At 40.2% G+C, this 17442-nt stretch overlaps 2 protein-coding genes across 2 annotated transcripts; one reads left to right on the forward strand and one right to left on the reverse strand.

Moving 5' to 3' along the window:
- Window positions 1–10195: 10195 nt before the first annotated feature.
- LOC141689458 (rRNA 2'-O-methyltransferase fibrillarin 2-like) lies at window positions 10196–11354 on the forward strand. Its single transcript, XM_074493748.1, has 3 exons — window positions 10196–10347; window positions 10599–10667; window positions 10765–11354. The coding sequence occupies exons 1-3, from the start codon at window positions 10231–10233 to the stop codon at window positions 10912–10914; spliced, it is 336 nt and encodes a 111-aa protein (XP_074349849.1). The 5' UTR covers window positions 10196–10230; the 3' UTR covers window positions 10915–11354.
- Window positions 11355–11567: 213 nt separating this feature from the next.
- Window positions 11568–14525, reverse strand: LOC141689457 (transcription factor SRM1-like). Its single transcript, XM_074493747.1, has 3 exons — window positions 14294–14525; window positions 13819–14200; window positions 11568–13611 (listed from the first exon to the last, which is right to left on the reverse strand). Exons 2-3 carry the CDS (start codon window positions 14193–14195, stop codon window positions 13119–13121), a joined length of 870 nt encoding a protein of 289 aa, XP_074349848.1. The 5' UTR covers window positions 14196–14200; window positions 14294–14525; the 3' UTR covers window positions 11568–13118.
- Window positions 14526–17442: the final 2917 nt, after the last annotated feature.

Consider the following 17442-nt stretch of genomic DNA (forward strand, 5'->3'; position numbering starts at 1 on the left):
GCGTTCAGGGTGATAACCTCGATACATAACTTGATGATAAAGTTTCCAACGCCCAACGGAGTGGGTAGTCTAAGAGGATCGTAATACGAGTCACGCGACTACTATCACAAGGTTGTTAAAGAATTTCGCAGGAGAAGATATGAGGGAAAAGGTCTTCCATTTGAGGATGCAGAGGACATTTAGACAAAACCAAGTGGAGAGGTTTATACCCATTGTTTTGTGGAAGGTCCAGAGGAAGAAGAAACTCATGCTACCGAGATCCCTGTTTTGATGTTGGGGAATGTTTCGAGGATCCGTAGTGTGGAAGAAGTTGTGGTGAACCATATAGAGGGGATCATGCAAAAGGAGGTTAACAGTGAAAAGTTGGAAGGAAGAAGTGAAATTTTACAAAATCTCGAAAGTAGCCTCAAGGTGGATGCTCCTCAAAACGAGGATGTGCCCTTCAAGAGTGAAAATGGAATTGAGGTTGATGCTCTTCAAAATGAGGACGCACCCTCAACATCTGCCTTGCACAAAGCCATGCCTTGTTCTGAGGTGGATGCTCCCACACAGGGGGACGCACCCTCGGATGCAAGAATGGAGGTCGAGGACCCCCGAGACTTTGATTTTGATCTAGATCCCAAGATCCCTATGCCTGCCGAGAAAACGGGGTCGGCCGAAGATATAATATATGTTTCGGTAGACAAGGATGACCCAAACAAGGTTTTGAAGGTGGGATCTCATCTAGGTGATGAAATGAGGGAAAGACTTACCCATTTTTTGGTTAAAAATCTTGATATCTTCGTATGGAGTCATTCAGACATGGTGGGAATCGACCTAGGGGTAATGTTTCATCGGTTGTACATCTTCCCTAATTGTACGGGTATACGGCAAAAGCGTAGCCCCGTGAGCGGGGAAAGGGCGATAGCATTAAAAGAAAAAGTGGACCGACTGTTGGAAGTTGGGTTGATCAAATAATCTTACTACCCCGAGTGGCTCGTGAATCCAGTGCTTGTGAAAAAGCCGAATGGGAAGTGGAGGACATGCGTAGATTTCACAGAGGCTTGCCCAAAGGATAGTTTCCCTCTCCCACGAATTGATCAGTTGGTCGACGCGATGGCAGGGAATGCCTTGTTAAGTTTTATGGATGCATATTCCGGTTATAACCAAATTCCCATGTATGGTCCTGATCAGGAGCATACATCCTTCATTATCGATAGAGGGTTATACTGCTACATAGGGATGTCATTTGGATTGATTAACGTAAGCGCAACCTACCAACGATTGGTGAACATGATGTTCAAGAATCAGATTGGAAGAACCATGAACGTGTATATGGACGATATGTTGGTAAAATCCAAGGAGGCAAGCGATCATGTCAAGCACTTGATGGAAATGTTTAACATTCTAAGAAGGTTTCGCATGAAGCTGAATTCGCAGAAGTGCGTGTTCGGTGTGGAGTCGGGCAGGTTTCTTGGGTTCATAGTTAATCATAGAGGAATTGAAGCTAATCACGCGAAAATTAAGGCACTGCTGGATATGAAATCACTCACCAATGTGAAACAGGTGCAAAGCTTAACTGGGAGGATCACCGCGCTAAACCGATTTGTATCCAAATCATCCGACAGGTGCAAAGAGTTCTTTAAGGCGATCAAAGTGGCAGGGAAGGACTTTGTATGGACACCAGAGGGTAAGGAAGCTTTTAGAAGGATCAAGGAACAACTGAGGAACCCTCCGATTTTGTCAAAACTATTAGATGGAGAATCCCTAATCCTATACCTTGCGGTTTCTGAATATTCAATCAGTGATATGCTGGTAAGGGAAGAGGATGCACAATAGTCACCGGTATATTATGTGAGCAGGCAATTACATGATGCTGAAACTCGCTATACAAGTATGGGGAAGCTGGTGTATGCCTTGATCCTTGCGTCGAGGAAGCTACGCCCCTACTTTCAAGCTCATAGAATTAAGTCCGTATAACATACCCTCTGCGGTAAGTCCTTCACAAGCCACAATCATTGGGGAGAATGCTAAAATGGGTCGTGGAATTGGGACAGTTTGACTTGGAGTACATGCCCCATACAGCAATTAAAGGACAGGCCTTAGCCGACTTCTTGTTGGAATTTGATTCTGCGGTAGATGATAAAGCTTTGGTAGCACTGCATCCCCCTCATACTGAGGAATCTTTAGAGGAGTTTCCACATCCCTAGTGGATCTTGCACGTGGATGGGGCAGTTAAAAATGGAGGAGCAGACGCGGGCATATTACTCGTGTAACCGGAAGGCCATCATCTATTGAGTGCAATTTATTTCAAATTTTATGCAACGAATAATGATGCGGAATATGAAGCATTGATTAATGGCTTAAAGATCGCCTTAGAAATGGGAGTACGGAGCCTAATTGCAAAGAGTGACTCAGAGTTGGTGGTAAACCAGGTGAATGGGGGGTTTCAAGCTCAAGGACCGCGAACGGAATTGTACCTGAGGTGCACGCAGCGCCTAATTGGAAAGTTCAAAGAGGTTAGGCTAGAATGTGTACCGCGGGAAAAGAACAGCAACGCGGATGCCCTGGAAAAAATGGGATCCCAACAGGAGGCTGTGTTTTTGGGATCTATACCCTTAGAAATCCAGGAAATTCCTAGTATCCCAGAGGTAGAGGCGATGCAAGTAGATGAGGCTCCTAAGGGTACATGGATGACGCCCATTCTTGCCTATATTCATAAGGGAACCCTTCCTGAGGATAATTTTAAGGCTCGACAACTCCGCTACCAGGCTGCAAGATATGTGGTGTATGATGAAGTTTTGTATAAAAGAGGCTTCAATCAACCACTGCTCAGATGTGTCGATGAAGAAGAGGGGAATTACATCTTAAGGGAAGTACATGAAGGAATTTATGGTAATCACTCGGGGGGTAACTCGTTGGCGATGAAAGTTTTATGCCAAGGTTATTATTGGCCTACTATGAAGGATGATGCCGCAAATTTCATCAGAGTCTGCGATCGTTGCCAACACTTTGCAAATTACTCGTCTATATTAGCGACGCTCTTGACGCCTATGGTGAGCCTATGGCCGTTTGTCATGTGGGGATTGATCTTATTGAAGAACTACCTAAGGCCAAAGGAGATGTCAAATATGCAGTGGTCACGGTCGATTACTTTACTAAATGGGAAGAAGCTATGCCGTTGGCAACTATCATCGCAAAGAAAATTAAGGACTTCATCTTTAACTCTATCATGTACAGGTTTGGTATTCCTTACAAACTTGTCTCCGACAACGGAAAGCATTTTGACAGCAGGGAGTTGCGGCAGTTATGTGAGGATCTGAAAATTAAGAAGGAGTTTACAGCGGTCTATCATCCTCAAAGCAATGGGCAAACAGAGGCCGTGAATAAAATAATAAAGCATACCCTCAAGGCCAAACTGGAAGAGCGCAAAGGGAATTGGCCTGAAGAACTCCCAAAAGTGATGTGGTCCTACAACACTACTCCACGATCTACTACGGGAGAAACTCCGTTTATGCTGACTTAAGGCTATGAAGCTATGGTCCCTGTGGAAGTTGGTTCAGGGTCACTTCGTAGAGATCGTTACACGGAGGAAGATGCATAGGTTAATCAAAGGCTTCATTTGGATCTCTTGGAAGAAACAAGGAAAAATTCCCAGCTGAGACTTGCGGCATATCAACAGCGTGCTACAAGGTATTATAATAAGAAGGTAAAGGGACAGCTGCTGATGGTAGGGGATTTGGTGCTTAGGAAGGTGATGTTAAACACAAAGAATCCCCTGCATGGAGTGTTTGGAGCTAATTGGGAAGGACCGTACAAGATAAAAATAATCTTGTGGAAAGGGACTTATCACCTTGAGGATTTGGAAGGAAAGCTGGTTCCGCGAGCGTGGAACACGGAACATCTCCGAAAGTATTATCAGTAAGGCACGGCTTTGTCCCCTTACATGTCTTTTTTACATTATATACTTAGGGTTGTGCCCAAATTATAGACTAGAAGTAATAAAATTCCTCCTAGCCTAGGGGGTAGTGCATATACTACTTACCTTAGAACTAGTTGAAGGATCATTTTTTGAATAAATTCCCCACAGAGCATAGTAGCCGTGGGACTGGTGCACTTTTGACACCAGAGCGCATTATTAATAAAAAACTTTGAAAAAATTTAAAGGTTGTTTGCTTGTTGATTTGCTTGGTCAATGATGCGTCCTAACCACAGGACGCGTCCTGAGAAGTAGTTTTAAACGTATATTTGTAGAAGCACGATTGATAAAGGGAACAATAAAGAAAACTCAGGTAAAAATGGAACTAGGACGCGTCTTGGGTCTAAGGACGCGCCCGAGTTATCTTGGTTGATGCTCCTTTAATTAATGTTCCTTTAATTTTATTATTCTGAAATTGAAAAAGAAGACACGTCCATATTAGGAACGCGTCTAGCCTGATATTATCTTCAAAATTAAAGGGTAGATGCATCAAAACACTAGGACGCGCCCCTTTTTGTATTGTGCTTTACTAAATACAAAAGTACAGCATGCTATCATGTTGGGGAAAAATATACCATCCAGGAAATTCATAACAGTCTAAGTAAGTAGATCAATGAAGACGCGTCCAAGCACCTGGACGCGCCCTATGGTCTATAGTGCTGGAATGGAATCGACACATAAAGAAGACACATCCTAAAACGATGACACGCCTTTACATGACATCTTCTTAGCTTGTAATAATAAAGGAAATAACAACAAGATCTAAAAGGAGACGTGTCCTCCTCTTAGAATGCGACCATGTGTATGACATGACAAGATTAAGAAAGAAAAAATGATGGACTTGGAGGTAATTAAAAAAGGGAATGCCTTATGAAGATACAAGCAAATAAAATCCAGAAAACAATAAGTCATAAGTTTACAACTTGTGAAGCTTAAAAAGGGGCCCGCACCCTTAAGATGGTCCAACTGAAAGTTCTTTAATAAAAAGATGCGCCCTAAGCAGGAGGCGCATCCTGGGGCTTGTCTTGGTTGTTTGGAGGAGGACGATGAGTTTGAAGTGGAGAAGGTGCTGGGGACGCGTCGTCCTCTTCTAAGCCAAGGATGATCCTCTTGTTTTTTATGGAATCCGCAGCCCTGATCCTGAAGTCATTTACCCATTTCTAGTTGTCTTCATCAAACTTGGAAAAAGTGTATTCGGGGTCATTGGCTATGAACCCAGAACACCACTCTTCAAAACCAGCTGCAAAACCATTTTGATACACCAATTTCTTCTCTTCTTTCCAGCCATGTAGTCTGTCATCATTCAGAGTGTCAAGCTCCAGCTGCATGGTAGAATTTAGAGTGACTACACTCTCCATGGCCTTCTTCACAGAGGTAACATTACCTTCAAGCAGCGCCTTCTCACCGTCAAGCAGCGCCTTCTCTTCCTGCAGCCGCTTGATCTCAGCATCTTTCTCTTGAAAGAGCAAAGTAGTGTTCTTTTCTAAATATTTGATCTTGTCTTTAGCCTGGCTTTTAGCAGTGTCAGTGACAGCAAGACATGCCCTGAGTCTAGCAGCCATGTTGGCACTTTGCCTAGCGTGCAAGTGGAGCTCGGCTGCGGCTCTCACTATGGCTTGCTCAGTTTGTTCTTCTGTCCCGAAAGTCCATCCCCAAACTTCATCTTCAGTGAAATCACCAGCCGAGGGCGTGCCCAGATATCTGAGAACAAAGGATTTCTCATCCGGTACTGTCTTCTGACGCTTTAAGGGCGCGTCCTCCTTATAAGGGATGTCTGACATTGTGGTGTCAATGATTTTTGGTGGAGGGGGGAGTGACAGCAGGCATGGGTTCTTTAACCTTTGGATCAGGCTTAACAGGAGTTTGTTTCATGGCTCTCAGCTTTTTGGTAGCCCCAATAGCAAATCCTTTTGGAAGAGAAGACATATATGTGACATAAACATGGAAAAATGTTAGTCGAGTAATGTAGACGCGTCCTGATAGCAAGACGCATCGAGAACATGATTTATAGATTATCAATGCATGTATATATGTCAAGTAAAATGCATGTAGAGGCGTGAAGAATGCATGTATATATATGTCAAACAAGGCGACGGTGACGCGTCCTAACTCTATGACGCGTCCTATCTAGAGGACACATCAACTATAACATAGACTATAAGGAAAGTAAGAGTGACATACTAACAGCATCAGTCACAAATATTATAAGAAGACGCGCCCTAATACTAAGGCGCGCCCAAAGAGAAAACACGGATGTGGGAAACATCTACAAATCAGATTAATTTAAAGTTATGCATGTAAGAGAAAGGGAGAACATACGCATGACGCATCATAGATGTATGACACATCATATCCCTAATGGTTCTTACCTTGCTCTAAATCTACTTGTCTACTGATGTCCAGTTGGACAAGTTTTGTTGCATTGAGCCTTCTAGCTTTCTCAGAAGCAGTAAGGACGAGTTTTCCATTGTAAAACTCATGGTATTTACAAATGGAACCAACCCTTGCAGACAAGGCCCCAATCTATTTGAGATTGGCCTCCGTGATCATATCCTTAAGGTTAAAGTGCTTCTCAGCATACTTCAACACCTTCTCTGCTCTCTTTTTCTTCCTTCATGTCGGCTCTTTCTGAGTTCTTTTATCTAAGGAAGAAAGACGAGGGTTACAAAAGGAAAAAAGAGAAAAATAATGAAAGATAAGACGCGTCATGTAGAAGGAGACTTGTCCTGATAGTGTTTCTTACTTGGCTCTATATTGAAGCACACACGAGCTCTCTTCACATCGTAAATGTAGAAAAACGGTTCCTTCCAGTCTCGTTCATGGCTGATTTTACCTTCATTAAACCCTTTGTTGTTTAACCATTTGTTAAAAACCAAGAAATGGTACCCTGGGATAGACTTCCTGTTGTTGAAGAAATAGCTGAATTCTTTCATTGAGGGCGCGCCCAGTCCCAAGTTATGGTACATGATGTATAGGGCCCATGCTAGTTTGTAGGAATTTGGGGACAGCTGGATTGGGGAAACGTCATACCATTTCAAGATCTTCTTAATGAAAGGATGCAGGGGTGCGCCCACACCCAAGGAGATGAGTTTTGAAGTTAGGACCATCCTGGGGATCCGTAGGTTTTCGATGTTAAAAATGTGAGGTCTCATCATTCGGAGAGGACGCGCTCAGATGCCCTCCATGTCATAGTACTTCATGGTCCACCCAATTTCCACATCTATTGCAGTGGATTTCATGTCAACACAAGCTAATATGTTCTCTCTCTTCCTCCATACATTCTTCTCTGTCTCCAAAAGATCTTCAAGTTCCCTCCAGTCAAAATCAAGTTCTACGTCGCTTGGTTCCCAGTGCTCCAATGGAGATACAGACTGTTGAGGGGAGATGGGATATTTGTCGGGCTGAGGAATTCTGTTCTCAAATTCACCCTCACTATGAGGGGAGGGCGCGTCCTGAAAAGGAGATGCGTCCCCAATAGGAGATGCATTTGGAGGAGACGGGGGAGCGTCCTCGTTCGAGGTGACCTTGTGTTGAGAAGGGTTGATTTCATCATCGGTTCAATCCTCGATTACTGACCTTGTGTTAAGGATTAGAGTTATTTTTCATTTTAATCCTTTCTTTTTCATTCTAGAGCTTATAGGGACATGATCCATAGAGTCGGAACTGAAATCTGACATTATTGAGGTTTTTGATTTGAGAGACTCGAAGACACGTGTTTCTGCTTCAAGAAAGGAATTTGTCCTATGGAGTTCAGGGAGTTCAGGTGTGAAAGAGGTAGAAGGTGGGGAATAAATCCCAAGATGTTTGTTGAGGACCTTGAATGGATGGAAAGGTGATGAAGAAGACGCGTCCTCCAGCTGAAAAAAGAAGGAAGAAGATCTTGAGGACGCATTCATTGTTAAAAACTAAAAATATGTAAAAGCAAGGGAAAAGAGAAGGTGTCGTAAAGACGCGTCCTAAAATTATATCGAAGGAAACGTACTAAGGTGACGCGTCCTAGGTGGACAGTGCGTCTAAACAACTTTTGGTTGAGAACTCAAAACGGTGATAAAAATAAGTAGGACGCGCCCTGAGTGGTAGACGCGTCCACAATGGTGAGAATATAACTGAATCTGAATCGACTATGATTAATTTGGGAGAAGTTCATTTAAATCCTAAAAACACTTAGTTCAAGATCAAAGGAGCAAAATGTAGTACTTTCACATATTATATACATATAAATACATACAAGGAATGGAAGAACAGTTAAGTGGAAAAAGAGAACATGAACGGTTTCTTACTTATTGTGAGATATTTAATCGATAAAATGAAGAAATGAAAAAGGATTTGCGTACCTTGAGACTTGGGGGTTCTATTGATTTTAAAAACTCGAAGAATGGTCGGTTGAATCACCGGATTTCTGTATTTAAAGCTTTTGTTTGACAATGGCGGCGGTGGTTGTTGAGAGAAAATGATGAAGATATCGGTCATATATATGAGGTATTTATAGGAAACAGTATGGATGACATATGCAACAGCTTTCACGCAACGCTCTATTTCAAGAAAATAAAATTGAACGCGTCCAGTGTCTAGGACGCGTTCTGACGTTTAACAAAAGGGGCGACTAAAAATTTTGCTTGAGATCTCTAAGTAAAATTCCAATTTTGTTTTCAACTGCAAACGGAATTTGGGGGTAGTTGTTATGCCCAAATTTTGGTATTAGAATAACTCGGGTCAAACGCGGACTAATTACAGTCAAACTCGGCATTGTACTATAGAGGGTGAGGATGCGTCAAGGCACACAGGGCGCGCCCAACTTTGAGGGGGTGTTTTATGAAGGATGGTCTTATGATTGGAAAGCTTGGAAGCACATGGTTAGGGTAGAACACGCCCATGCATGGTGGACGCGTCCATAATGGTGGAAGTATTTAGTAAATGTGGTCCTTTTGGTAATGAAGATTGGAGTACACGCCTAGAGGTCGAGGACGCATCCTGTCTCTATGGAATGTTATGAGAGGTAGTTGCTGGAAGAATGATGCAGATTTCATGAAGGTCAGGACGCGCCCAATGTCTTAGGACGCGTCCTATGTGTGGTCAGTGCATTCTCATGAGGAGAGCTCATGACAAGGCACGCGTGGAAAGGAGTAATGGATGATTATTTTTACTAACGTATTTGTTGCAGGTACTCTTTGAAGAATTCCCTCCTTGAGACGGTCAATGAGGGGGATATCAGTGAAAAGCTTGAAGGCCTCCAGGGGTATGCCTGATGATTGAAGACCTCCTCCTATATTTAACGGGTGTCCTCGTTGGGGATGTGAGATTAACATTGGTGTGTGCTTTGGGAACTTTGTTCTTGTATTCAACGGGTGTCCTCGTTGGAGAACTTTGGAGTCATCCTGCATTTTGCACCCAAGAGCTTGGGATCACCTGTCCTGCTATCTGGTGGGTTATCCTCATTCGGGGGGCAGGGATACGTCCGGCATTTGGGGTGAACCGTGGCTATACCTGCGTCCGTAAATCAAGGGAGATAGTTGTAGCGGAGTGTTATCCTTGCGCAGGGAGATGCATTATCCGTGAAATCGTACGATTACGGACGAGCCTTGGGCCTTCGCGGTTGGGCCTCATAGTTGGACATTCCTAAAGCTAGCGGAAGATGGATTCTGGATGGGTTTCTACCGGGCCTAGGAATAAGAAGTCTAAGCCCGTTAAATTTCTTGTTCCCCAAGAACTACGTCAGGCTTGATCCCTATATAAAGGGTACGTATAAAAGGTACGTACGCACATTGAGAGTGGTAAGAAATTGAGAGCTAATAAGGGAGCCACCACTTACTCTGATCAATCTCAGCCTAAAACAACCACAAACCACCACACACCGCTTATTTTCCGGTAAAGAACCACCGTCATAGATCTTAATTCCGACGAAAAACCTCAAACTTTGTTGTTACCAGATTACTCTGTCACAGTTGTAAATTTAATTTTATTAATTAAAATGAATTTGCATTTAATTTCTTTTATCCTTTTTAGAAACCTGGCTCTCGTATTTTATACCTGGGAGATGATGTTTGTCAAATTACACTTTCACATTTGTCTGATCTTGTTGGCTTGGTAAGTTATTTGTTGCGTTTTAATGATTGTATATCATCGTCTAGTTAAATGAATTTAATGTTTCTATTCTATGCTATTTATGTCTTGCATAGATATGGAGATAAGATCTAGTACTAGTTTATGAATGTATGTTTCATTTACAGGATGGTTTGGTCTATGTAGTGGGATTGTCTGATGTTGCAGTAAACATGGCGGAGAAGAGGCCAAATGTTATAACAGTTTTCCAAAAACCTTCATGTTTTGGGAAGTATCGCATGATTGTTGGCATGGTGGATGTAATTTATGCTGATATACATTCGGACGAGGTAATATGATTTATTACACTTTGTTTACTATATAATTCCAGTTTCTTTTCAAATATTTATCATCTCCGGAATGTGGGAGGTGCGTTGTTTATTGTATGTGTAATGCTCTATCATCTTCTCATGTACAGTTCATATTTAACTTTTTGTTTTGGAGCTTCTGGTCATTCCATCTGCACTATAGTTAGGTATTTTGGCATGTTATCTTGATGTTCTCTTTACATAGTTGTGATTTTAGTTCCTATGTTGTTCAGGTACATACTATTATTAGTAATGTTAGTTACTATCTTCGAGCTGGTGGGAATTACTTGGTCTACACGCGGGTTTGTTTCTTAACTATGATATTTATTGAGGTACACTGCAAAGTAATAAAGTTTTTTGAAGTTTATTTCAAATAAGATGATCTTTTGTGGATTATAGGCAAGCAACATCTATTCAACTACTCGAGGTAAAGATCCATTTGCTTACCACTGTCGACGGAAGGAGTCACCAATCGAAGCAGTCATGTTGGAACCGATTGATAGAGCATATGCAATGGCTGTTGGTGGTTTCCGTATGCCGGAAGAATAGATTTACAATCACCTGCACTTTCTCGCTCTCTTCTGCACTTTCTGAAGAATAGATGATTTACAACCATCTATTCCCGGATGGTTTAGGGAACGTAATCCAGATTAGACACATGTTCCCTGACAAAAAACTTCTTTCAGAAGATATACCACAAACATTAGGGCAATGCACACATCTTGACAAGCTTGACTTGTCCTATAACATGTTAACAGGAAGCATACCTCCTGATGTCATTAGTATGCTTGAGATTCGGATGTATCTGAATTTTTCACATAATCAACTCCAAGGATCTTTGCCAATTAAGCTCAGCAAGCTTCAGAATGTACAAGAAATTGATCTTTCCTCGAATAACCTCAGTGGAAGAATATTCGTCCATTGAGGACGTTAAATTTGTCAAACAATTCCCTTGTTGGGCAGCTTCCCGAGTCCTTGGGTGATCTCAAGAACCTTGAAGTTAGTTTTTGACATTTCAAAAAATAGCTTATCTGGAACATTCCAACGAGCCTTAAGTAATATCCATAATTTCATCTTCCTATATCTTTCGGCCAATGACTTTTCTGGAACAATTCCTTCTGGTGGCATAATTCAATCTACCACGAACTTATCTTTTCTGGGCAATCAACGCCTCTGTGGGTCAGTACTCAGTACCAGGAATTCCAATATGCCATCAGAAAAGACACTATTTTCATTCACCTGTGTTCTTGAGTATATTCTGTATTATCATTTCTATATCAGCTTCCTTTTTCAACAATATGTTGTGTAATTGGATACAAATGTATCAGAGCTACTTCTTGAACCCTGTGTGAGACACAGAGAATTCCAGAACCAGAGACAGTACCCAATTTTCCAAGAATATCATACAAACAACCCGAGAATAATTGGATTAGGAAGGCTATGGGCGTGTATATAAGGGAGTACTTTCAAAAGATTTACTTTATCGAGCAAGATTTACTTTATTTAGTATTGTTTGAGTAGTAATCCTAATCTTTTATCTGTTGTCGATGTGTATTTTTCTATTACAGAGTGTGGGTTTGGATCAAATAGTCTATTTAAGAAGATGTATACAGCTTTGGAAGCCTAGTCCTGGAAATGGTGACAAGAAAGAGACCAACAAATGTAATGTTTCTAAGCCTGAGAAAATGGGTCAAGAGTTACTATCTTCGAAAGTTGGAGAATGTAATATACTCCTCATTGGTTGAGTTGGGTATTTTCTGTACGCAGTATTCTCCCTCCACAAGACCAACAACAATGATCCCCCTGATGACTTGGATCGCCTCAAGAGATACTTAACTGGGGATACCACTGCAACGTTTGCCTCATCACTTGGTATATCATCTTCTACTGCCTGTGATGACTGATTAGCAATTAAGACAGACTGATTTTTGTTGCTAGGGAATTATATGTCAGATCTATAGCAAAAATACCATGAAAATTTTGCAAGTACTCTGCTAGGGAAAATTTTACACCGTCAAATCCTTCTTTTTAAGATATTAATCAATGTGAATGGTAAAGCCCCATAAATATATTGTCTGCCCCCAACCAAAGTCAGCGTCGTGGATAGGAAGCCTTGCCCAACTGGTGATCCCAAGATTCGGACACCTAAAACTATGTGCTCCTCGATCAAGAGCCTTAAGATCAGGCTGTAATTCCAAGTAATCAAGGACGGATCTCAACTCTCAAGTACTCGTTGTCTATTCGCACTAATGCATCATGGATCTTACTAGCACTATAGCACGTAGGCTTTAATTGGAGATCTCCTGCTACTGCTATAGGCCTAGCAGTGAATATAACATTTCCAAAGTAGCGTGGGGGAAGTGCAGGACAGAGTCTAGCTCCCCACCAGACACCAGTTGCAATAAACAACTTGCTCTCCTGATCTTCTGGAAGTATGCGGGCTTAGGAGGGTCACGAGCTCGGAGGAGGGGTGTGGCCAATGAAAGGTGGAAAAAAATGACGCAAAAAGTAAGCAAAAAAAATTATTTTTCTTGCAAATCCCAGCAGAGAATAAGTGTACTCCAATGCTGCATTTCATACCCTAGGTACATATCCTACAACTTGTACTTGAAAAAGAAATCACAATAAAAAGAATCTGTGAGACTGACTGCAAAGTTGCATTTTATTAGTTAAATTCAGTCTAGAAGAATCCAACTACCACCAAATGAGCATGAGCTATATGTTTCCTACCCTTTTCTGTACTTATTTTCTGATTACCTATGAGTACGAGGCATTGGATATCCCACGGGACCCATGTTAACCGGAAGACCGGGAATTAGTTGTCCAGGAACCGAGGCTCTCGAATCAAATGCCATATGTAATGGTTGGGGAAGATTTGCCGGTGTTTCAGCTGCTGAGATGAGATGTCCTACTGGTTGCCCGATGGTTGTCCTTCCATAATGACCTACTCCTGAGGAAGCTGGAGATTGAAAATTTTGTTTACATAGTTTCGTCCTAGATGACTCTCCTGGTGAACCATTTGTGTGAACAGTGATTGGCCCTTGGGGAGCTGACGCATCACTGTTCTTGACATTAGTGATATCGTGAATGCTTGTTCTCCTCCTGTCTTTGTTTATAGAGTTTAAACGAATGAAGTATTTTTGTGCATGGCTAGCTACTTGTGTAGGTGTTCTTGTCACCACAAAGTTCCGTGATATACTTCGCCAATCACCTTTACCATATTTCTCCAGACCTAGAAGAAATTGCCTGGTTTGTCACAAGAAAAAAGACCTTATTCATAACAGAGCAGTAAAAATATTGATCACAAATAACTCAACTGTGTGAAGAAGCAGTGTAAACCTATTGAACTTAGCAATCCGACATGGTTCTAAAAAAAATCATTAATTGCAAGAAAAAACAAAAAGAGTACACTTTAAGAATTAGAAAGTTATACAAATTTGCAATAGAACTTACTTGTGCTCATCCTCTGTCCACGGAGTCCCTTTGCGGCGCTCCTGCTCGGGCCTTAAAGCTTTCCCACTATCAGCACCTGATTGGCTTATATTACCAGCTTTCTTACCAGTTTCTTCATCGTCCACTACGACTGTTAAGGCATCTAAAGAGAAATTGTAACAAGGCAGCGGCACACAGCCAGACTCAATTCTTTCAATATCATCAACTAGGAGGTCATGGTGTTTCTTGACATCTTCTACAGATTTTCCAGGAATGCCAGCAGCAATTTTTTCCCATCGATCTTCTGAATTCTCGGGATAAGTTGCCAGACCATACTCAAATTTCTTATCTTGTTCTCTGCTCCATAGGGAGAATTCAGCGGATTCATTACCACTCATTCAGCCTAGAATAGATTTATGTCAACAAGTTAATGAGATATACAAGATACACCGCACACTAACTCACGTTATAATCTTATAAAGTAGACGCATCAGACCATGAAGTACGCAAACAGAAACATACTCCAAATTGTTGCTGCGAAATGTGAAGAGACACTTAGCACAAAAAATTGTAAAAGAAACGAGAATGCAATCAAATAACCAGAGTCCTTATTTTTATTTAAAAACAGAGCAAAGTTCATGTATTTAATATAGTTCTGTGCAATCTTACTGCACCAAAAAACTCTCTTTCACTGTATATGAAACTAATGATAATGAGTGTCCGTTAATCTTTTCTGGTCAGTCAATAACAATAAGCAGTACAAACAAGTTTCCATATAAGTAAGCTAGTAAACATGTCAGCAGATAATAAAGACAAAATCAGTTACAAGCAATGATGCTATTCATGTCACCAGATGATGAAGACAAAATCAGTTGCTAAGAATGATGCTATTCACGTCACCATATATTACTTGATTAACATTCATCTAAAATCAAGTAATGCAAGTGATAAACCAACTTACCTTACAAAATTTATCAGTGTAATTCACCAAACATTAGAAGTTCAAAGATTAAGCACTATAACTAACTGACAATAAAAGCAAGAACTTAGTACTTATGTGGTGACCACTATAAGACTTAGACCGATCACCTAACTTACCAAGAAAAGATTTAAATTTTTATAGTTTAATTATAACAAATTGATTATGTAGTAATTAAAAAAAATCTGCAATTCATAACTAGAGGTGTCAATTTCGGATGTTGGACTAAAGCAAGCACCTAGATCTTAGTGTGGACTAAAACAAGCACCTAGAGCTTGGTATGACACACTGTCAGAATTTTTGATCAAACATGGATTCATTAGAGGAATTATAGTCAAGACTCTCTTCTACATACAATCATCATGGTGATGATATGATCCTAATTTAAATTTATGTTGATGATATCATCTTTGGCTCTACTAATAAAAAACTATGTCAAAGATTTTCAAAACTCATGCAGAGTGAATATGAGATGAGTAAGATGGGAGAACTAAGTTACTTCCTGGGACTTCAAGTCAATCAAAGAAGTGATGGGATATTCATCAGCCAAACTAAGTATGTCAAGGATTTATTGAAGAAGTTTGGTAAGGTTTATTGCTCACCTGCATCTACACCTATGTCTACAGCTACTAAGTTGGATGAAGATAAGAAAGGGAAAAGTGTAGACATTTCAGGGTATAGAGGAATTATTGGATCTTTGATGTATTTAACTGCCAGTAGACCAGACATTATGTTTGCAACATGTCTGCGTGCAAGATTTCAAGCCAATCCAAAGTAATCACATTTGATGACTATGAAGAGAATTTTCAGATACCTCAAAGGGACTCCAAACTTGGGATTATGGTATCCTAAGGGAACAGGTTGTGAAGCTGTTAGATACACAGATGCAGATTTTGCTGGATGCAGGGTTGACAGAAAGAGTACTAGTATAGCAAGAAATAACAATCTATGTCAACTTCCACAGCTGAGGTTGAATACATAGTTGCAGGAAGTTGTTGTGCTCAAGTGCTTTGGATTAGAAATCAGCTAATGGATTATGGCCTAGTATTACACAAAATTCCAATTATGTGTGACAATACTAGTGCTATATCTATTGTGGTTAATCCAATTAATCACTCTAGAACAAAGCAAATTGATGTAAGGTATCATTTTATTAGAGAACATGTTGCAAATGCTACCATTGAGCTTATTTTTGTTTCAACATAAAACAATTAGCGGGCATTTTTACTAAACCTTTGGGTGAAGAAACTTTCACTAGACTTGTAGGTGAAATTGGTATGCTTAATTCTTCATCCTAAAGGCAAGAACTCAGCTAATATTTTGCAGCAGATTAATTTCTAGTAAATCAACATTAATTTGATTTAATTGGAAATTAACTGAAATATGAATATTAAATATTTCAAATTTCTCTACATATTTATTTTTCATTTTACTAATTATCAACTTGGAACTTTTCAAATTCTAAGTAAATTGTCTTCTTGTTGATTCATACTGTCAATATATGAAGTTAATAAAAGACAGATCTCAAAAGCAGCAAAAGTATATAGAGAACTGAGTTCTCGATAAGTATAAATGACTTCTCGATAAGTCATTTGGAGACTTCTCGAAGTAGTTCTCGATAAGTCAATTTTGGACTTCTCGAGTAAGACATCTCGATAAGTCATTTTGACTTCTCGAGAGAGTTCTTGATAAGTATTTATTAGACTTCTCGTGGACATCTCGATAAGTTATTATGACTTCTCGATTGACTTCTCGAATAAGGTCATTACTAGACTTCTCGAATGGACATCTCGATAAGTCACTCTATGACTTCTCGATAAGTATTATAGAGTTCTCGAGTAAATCAGTTTGAGTTCTCTACAGGTATATAATTTAAACTTATCTTCAACTCAGATTGAAATAATTTTATTTAATAAATTATTCTCAGTATGATACTTTTAATATAATTTATTCTGATTTTATTTTGATTTTTTCAAATAAAATTTGGAAACAATTCAGTCCATTCAGGACAAACTGGTTATTTATTTGGCATCGCGACAAGTCATTTTCTAGTTCAATAAGAGTCAGGAAAATGACATATTGATATGTATCTATTCTCTAAATATGACTTCTCGATAAGCAAATTTCAAACGTCCATTTTTAGTTCTCGATAAGTCATTTACCTTTTACTATAAATACCCAGACATCTCGACATGCACCTCTTTACGCTTTCGAGATCTCTAAGTGACCTAATTTTTCCAATTCTCAACCGCTCTCTCTCGTTTCAAACTCTTTCTCTCTACTTTTTCTTACCCACTCAAATTCAGACTATTTCAATGGCATCAAACAGAGTTACATCTTTCATCCCAAATGAGGGCACCAATTACCTCGCGTTTACTGATGCAAATCAGGCTCCTGATTCTTTCAAGAGATTTGTGAAGTTTCTTTCGGAAACTTACGTCTTTGTAGGTGCCTTGACAGCAAATCCAGTTCTGTATTTAGATGTTCTAGGAGATTTCTGGAACACAGTTGTGATAAGGACAGTAGTGCATGAGAACCAAACTGCTTACATGGTGGTTAATTGCTCTATTAAAGGTCAACAAGTGGAATTTTCTGAAACTGATGTAAACATGGCCTTGGGGATTCCTACTGAAAATCTGATGGAGGTTCCAAATCAAGATGAATTA

Source organism: Apium graveolens, chromosome 10 (assembly GCF_009905375.1).
Source record: "Apium graveolens cultivar Ventura chromosome 10, ASM990537v1, whole genome shotgun sequence".
NCBI classification, from domain to species: domain Eukaryota; kingdom Viridiplantae; phylum Streptophyta; class Magnoliopsida; order Apiales; family Apiaceae; genus Apium; species Apium graveolens.